At 37.1% G+C, this 7,037-nt stretch overlaps 1 protein-coding gene across 1 annotated transcript in view; it reads left to right on the forward strand.

The window, feature by feature from the left end:
- Positions 1-2,377: 2,377 nt before the first annotated feature.
- The window catches only part of LOC106342528 (CBL-interacting serine/threonine-protein kinase 13), a 19,457-nt gene continuing 14,797 nt past the window's right edge, over positions 2,378-7,037 (forward strand). Inside the window, exon 1 of the mRNA XM_013781491.1 lies at positions 2,378-3,860. Within this exon, the coding sequence (XP_013636945.1) occupies positions 2,457-3,860 (1,404 nt within the window). The 5' untranslated portion in view covers positions 2,378-2,456. The remainder of the gene's footprint in view (positions 3,861-7,037) is intronic.

The raw sequence follows: 7,037 nt of genomic DNA on the forward strand, positions 1-7,037 counted from the left end.
TAAGAGGGAGGATGAAGATATGGAGTGAATGAAGAGGAAGAGGGGTGCTTGTATTTATAGTTGAAATCCTGCCGACAGACCGAGGAAATTCCGACGGAATTCCGACGCCAATGGCTAGTTCATCGGAATTTCCTTGGAATTTTTAAAATTTCCCAACGGCCCTCCAACGGCTCTCTAACGGCTATAATATATCCTCGGAATTCATCGGTTTTTTCCGAGGAATACATTTTTCTCGGTATTCCATAAGAGTATTCCGACGGATTTATATTTTTTCGGAATTCCGTAGGTATATTCCGAGGAAATTCCGAGGAAACCAAATTTTGTGTTTCCTCGGAATATTCCGAGTATTTCATTTTTCGTCGGAATGTACGTATACCGCTGTTTTCTTGTAGTGGTACTATAGCAAAAGTATATAAAACTGGAAAACCTTAGTCGTGCTTGCAATTTAGGCTTTAATTAGGCTTTTAGGATAAGCTTTTTCTAGAACATTTCGGTATAGGTTTTATAATGAGAGTCCTAATACGCATCAAAAAGAAATGAATTGATTGGGTTGAAGAATATTTATTATCCACAGTGGATTAAAATTTAGATATCGCTTTAAAGTCAATGGTTAAATGCATGGACTATGTCTTTACCAAATTAAACTATACCGGAGTACGACTCTTTTATATATAATCTAGATCTTCAACTAAGCAAACTGAACTGAATGTTTTAAAATAAATTGGTTGTTAAAGGTGTTACTATCAACCATTTTACGATCCAGAACTAATTAACAATGGTCTAGTAGTTGAAAATTTCATCGTGGAATAGAGGGTGCTTCATTGCGATTTCAATCATGTTAGAGCATCTTTATCCGGGTTTGTTAATGAGTTTCTGGATGGAAAAATAGTATATAAAAGAAAAACACCTTTCACAAATATATGTATTAATACGCTTTTTATGTACAAGTTCAAATAACGCTACATAAATACTCTCCGTTAATATGCGTTTTATGTAGAATAAACACCTTTCACAAATACTTCCTCCGTTTCATATTAAGTGTCGTTTTAGAGAATTTTTTTCGTTACAAAATAAGTGTCGTTTTCGATTTTCAATGCAAAATTTATTAATTTTATGTAAAATTTATTTTTCTATTGGTTGAAATATGATTAGGTGTATAGGTAAATAGTATTTTTTTATAGGAAATGTACAAAATTAATTGTTTCTTTAATCCGTGTGCCGAAACCTAAAACAACACTTATAATGAAACAAAGAGAATATATATGTTAATATCCAACATTTATTAACAATATTTTTCTATTTGTTGAAATATAGTTAAAAATATACGTAATAATGTCTTTATTTTTAAAATATACAATAAAAATTAAAGGTTCCGTTGTTTTTTGGTTTCCAACGTTAACGCAGCAACAAAACATTGATAATAACTTTTTTTGAGTCATAACTTAAATGTATTATCAATGCTTTTACTCAGATGTGTCTTTCAGGCCACGATTCACTCACTGTGGCGAAAAAGAAATGGGAGACGACATGCATGATCATTGCTATCCTGCTGCTCATTTTTCTCGGGGTGTTGACAAGATGATTATAAATCGTATTTCATCCCTCCGTGGGCACATGCAATTGATAGTGTGGTTGGCAACTAGGATCGGATCTCATAAGATTTGGGTAGCATATTTTTATTCAGCTCTATTATATTTTTATTCAGCTATATTATATTTTTATCCGTTTTAAAAAAGAGAATCACATTTGAATAAATGTAACATTCATTCAAAAAATAAAAATAACTATGCACTTAAAAAACAGTCAAGTCGAAATACAAATTAGTCTACACATTATATAGAAACTAGGGGTTGGAAGTATGATCGCTATTTGGTGTCTTTGTAGCTTTTAGTTTGGTTTTCGTCGGCTACGTGAAGTCCACGACATACTATCACCACCGACTCAGCCACACACGCGGTTCCAACAAATACCACCCACAAAAATCCATTTTTTGCTGGGGGAATATACATGTGTGACAACATCCTAACGAACTATGACTCTGCTTATCGACCAGAATCACTCAGTTTTGATAAGTCAACCTTATTTTATTATTTGTCTATTAAAAGTTCAGAACAAGTATTGCAATTATGAATTTGCAACTCTGCCTATTGGATAAACCGTTTTTATTTAATATATATCCATATATTAATTTGTAAATCCGTCCAACGGATTTGGAAAATTCGACATCAGTTTAGAAATATTTTTATGACAATAGTAATTAAATGAAAAAATGTCAACTTCCAGAACCTTTATAAAACGAATACGAAATGGCCTAAGTTAAGACATCACTACAACCGGAACAAGACAACCAAACCATATCTTATTTCGTTCGGTTCTTTGTTTCATTATCTTGTTTGGTTCATTTTCCGGTAAAGACGTGTCTAAATCAACAAAAAAAAGAAAGTCTCAGCGCACCGATGGCTCTGCGTCTTCTTGGTCGAATCGTAACTAAAGCCGTGAAGAAAGAGAACAGTCCAGAGAGCCCTAGGAGTCCGAAAACCCCACAAGGCTCTGTTCTCATGGACAAGTACGAGCTAGGAAAGCTTCTTGGCCAAGGAAGCTTTGCTAAAGTCTATTTAGCCCGGAGCATTAGTACCGGCGAGAACGTCGCCATCAAAGTCATAGACAAAGAGAAGATCGTGAAAAGTGGATTGGCCGGTCATATTAAACGAGAAATATCCATCCTCCGCCGCGTCCGCCACCCTTACATTGTCCACCTCCTCGAGGTCATGGCTACGAAGACAAAGATATACATCGTGATGGAGTTCGTACGAGGCGGAGACCTTTTAGGAAAGGTATCTAAAGGGCGGCTTCGTCAAGGAGTCGCCCGGAGTTATTTCCAGCAGCTGATCTCATCAGTTTCCTTCTGCCATAGCCGCGGAGTTTACCACCGTGATCTCAAGCTTGAGAATCTTCTTTTGGACGATGAAGGGAACCTTAAGGTATCTGACTTCGGTCTCAGCATTGTCTCCGAGCAGCTCAGGCAAGACGGAATCTGTCAGACGTTTTGCGGGACGCCTGCTTATTTGGCGCCTGAGGTTTTGACGATGAAAGGCTATGACGCTGCCAAGGCCGATGTCTGGTCTTGTGGAGTGATCTTGTTTGTTTTGATGGCTGGTTATCTTCCCTTTGAAGATAAGAACATTATGGTTATGTATAAGAAGATACACAAAGGAAAGTTTAGGTGTCCTAAATGGTTTTCGCCTGAGCTTACAAGGCTTTTGACCCGGATCCTGGACACGAATCCAGATACCCGGATCACGATACCGGAGATCAGGAAGCATAGATGGTTCAAGAAAGGGTTTAAAAATGTCAAGTTCTATATCGAAGACGATAAGTTATGTAGAGTGGATGACAATAGTGAAGACGAGTCATCATCAGTGTCATCGGGCCGATCATCGACTGCTTCAGAGGGAGACGCAGAGTTTGAGATTAAACGAGTTGGGTCAATGCCGAGACCCACAAGTCTAAACGCATTTGACATCATATCCTTTTCTTATGGATTCGATCTTTCGAGTTTCTTTGAAGAAGGAGGACAAGGAGCGAGGTTTGTATCTGCTGCTCCCGTGACAAAGATTATATCGAAATTGGAAGATATTGCGATATTGGCCAACTTTACAGTGAGGAAGAAGGACTGGAGCGTGAGGCTAGAAGGTAGTAGAGAAGGTGCTAAAGGACCGTTGATTATTAAGGTTGAGATATTTGAGCTGACACCATCTCTTGTGGTGGTTGAAGTGAAGAAGAAGGGAGGGTTTATAGAAGAGTATGAAGAGTTTTGCAACAAGGAACTTAGACCACAGCTAGAGAAACTGATGCATTACCAAGCAAATGAAGTTGAAGTAGCAATGGTTTTGCGACCTGAAACTGAAGAGAGATGAAGTTAAGAACTTGGAAGGTCGAGAGAGAAAGACACAACAAGAAAAGGTATAAGTATTATTTGTTACTATGCCATTTATTTTTATTGTTTTGCGGTTATTATGTGTATTTAAATATGAAAGTGAGGGTACTTGTAATAAGAGTGATAGGAAAATCAGAGAATAAAACAAGTAAGCATGAATAAAGAGTGAGATCATAAGGCAGTTTAGACGGTTTTTGCTGGCGATTATAAAGCTAGTTTTTCGTTGATTGCTGTTGTACATGTATCTCTTGAAAGAGATGAGCTTAATGAAAAATCTTTCTCGGCCTTTCCTTTCTTTTTTAGAAAGTTCATTTTATGCTTCATAAGAGAGACTATATGATCAACCGAAACATTCAAATGTTACTGTGATTACTCTTATAATTATTGCACATAAGAAATCTGATGACTCCTCCACATTGACAAAATAAAAAAACTTATCAGAACCAAAGTTGGGCTCAATTATTCTATTCCCGTCCCCTTGGACCGTAGAGATTGCTTTAGGAATAAGATTAGTAGCTGATGATAACTTTCGGTCAGATTCCAAAATTAAAACTCAGTAGGATTGTTATACAAATACATGATGGAGACATACACATGTTCTCAAATATCAAGATTATCGCCCACGAAAGAAGATCATCCTCATTTGCAATAATTGGATCAGTCGAATTTTGTTCAAATCGAGTCGAGTGTTAAAAAGCGAAACTTTCTTGCTTGGTGGAATAGGATACTCAATAGGATATGAAACTGTTAGCACCTGAAATTTAATTTCTTGTGATGTAATACTTGTTATCTTCTCGCAGATGGTTGAAGCAGCTCATGCAAGGACATCTATTACAATTAGTGGATAAGTATGCATAATTTTCAACCACCACAGAAATAAAAGACAAAGGATATCATTTTGACCAACAATATAAAAACACTTACATAATTCTTCATTATAATTTTTTTGCTTCTTATTTTTGTTTATTTACCTAATACACAAAGATATATAGGCATTATCCAAACAAATATAATATCTTAACGTGGTCTTCACAACGATAATGTATTTCTGCCATGGGTATAAATTTCATTAGTCTATGTATTTCTTATGAAAGTATTCATTGTGCTTGCAATTTAGGCTTATCATAAGCTTTATTGGAAATATTTCGAATTAAAAACGTGTAATGAATTTTAAAAAGACTCCTCTAGCTTAGCGGTAAAAATGTTGGGTAACAACCTGAGTTCGAGTGTGGGTATGTTAAATTTGTCCTTTTAGTTTACAAAAAAAAAAAAAAAAAGTGTAATGAACTGATTCCTAAATTCTCGTTAATAATGAGAGTCCTAAATTCTCCTTAAAAAGAATGAATAATTTTAATCGTATTATTGTATCAACTAATAAACTGATTATGTTTCTTTCTTTTTATTAATCAAACAAATAAAACATTAATAAGCCATAATTAATTAGTTTGAAGTGTTGGCTAATAACCTAAACGGTTTGAAGACTGTTTTGTTTACACAATGGATTTGAAAAATGTCGTTTAAAAATGAGTTATTTTCACTCAGGATCACATTGTGACTTTTTATTACACCTAAAGTCACTTATTGCTCCTAAGGTACTTTTGATTAACTTTTACTTCTTTTTCCCTGACTAAATGTAACTACAAAAAGATTCTAGTTTCCTTTATTTTTTTTTCCTTTTGCGTTTTAATTATTTTATTTAAAAATATTTTTAACTTTTTCCTTCTCTTTCTTTCCCATTCACCGTAAGTCATCTTTAGCTCCAAGTCTCTTCTGCGTCTTGTCTCCTCCACGAACTACAGCTTCGTCAAGCTCCAGCATCGAGTTGCGTCGAGCTCCCACGGCGAGATCTTCCACCACGGGATGTCCTTGTTTCTGCTGCATTCGTATCGAAAAATTTCCTCCGCATCACTCCGCGAAATGACCCTAATCGGAGATAAACTCGGATTTCTCGAATTCTTTTCTGTAATTGTTTCGCTTTATGTTTAAAACATGTGTTTTTTATTAGGATCTGTAGAAAATATGGTAGGATCGAATTATAAAATGATGAAATCGTGTGTAAATGGGTGAAAATCTTGCAACAAGTGGAGGCGTAGTTGTTACAGAGATTAGGTTAGAGTCATCTCCTCTGGTGCCCCAAAAAGTAAAAAGGCAATCTCACAAAGACACCCATATAAACAGAAAGATAAATATTTTTTTTTTAAATCGAAAAAGGCGGAAATGACAAAAACCCCTGGCAAAAATGAAGTATTTACAAGTTGTACCAGGGTATAACCCATCCGCAGTGACCCGACCCGGATGTATGGTCAATACCAAATCGTTTAACCGTTTAACCAATCCCTGGAAACCAAACCAATCCCTCAAAACCAAACCCATCCTTCGAAACCAAACCAAATTTGTCGATTTTATCAAACCCTTTACAATTTCTCTGAATCCTCCAATTAATTCATTCGCGACTCCATTTCCCCCCCTCTTTTCACTCCACTTTAAACGAGAAGAAACCCTAGTTTTGAAAATCAATCGGTGAGTTCAGAGGAGCCAACAACGATTGCGATATGGTGGTCGAAACGAGAGGAGGGGGTAAGAGGAAGGATAATCCAACGAAGGAAGAAATTCGGAAAGTGAAGTTTGTAAAGACGGCCTCCGATAATATTGAGAAGACGACGACGGAGAATGTTGAATCGACGGGAACGGTAAAGACGACGGAGATTGTTGACTCGAGGGAGAAGACGACGGATGTCTCGACGGAGGTGACGACAGATGTCTCGACGGAGAAGACGACGGATGTCTCGGCGGAGAAGACGAGTGCGGACGCGAGGGAGAGTACGGCAGAGATAACGGAGCGGAGTGATGTGGCTTTAGAAACTGCTCCGGCGACAGTGAACAAAGGTCCTGCTGGCCCATCTCCTCCAGCTCCTCCAGCAACTCCGGCGATTGGGACTGAATCTGAAGAAGAAGAGAATGAGGAAACCTCTTCTTCTGGAGATGAAGAGAATCAGAAAGCCGGTTCTGGAGAGGAAGAGAATGATCATGACGACCGTTCCGATGGTTCTAGCCAGGAGAATGAAGATGCTGAAGAAGAACAAGAAGAAGCAGATGAGAA

The sequence above is a fragment of the Brassica oleracea genome, chromosome C4, assembly GCF_000695525.1.
Source record: "Brassica oleracea var. oleracea cultivar TO1000 chromosome C4, BOL, whole genome shotgun sequence".
In the NCBI taxonomy this organism is placed as follows: Eukaryota; Viridiplantae; Streptophyta; class Magnoliopsida; order Brassicales; family Brassicaceae; genus Brassica; species Brassica oleracea.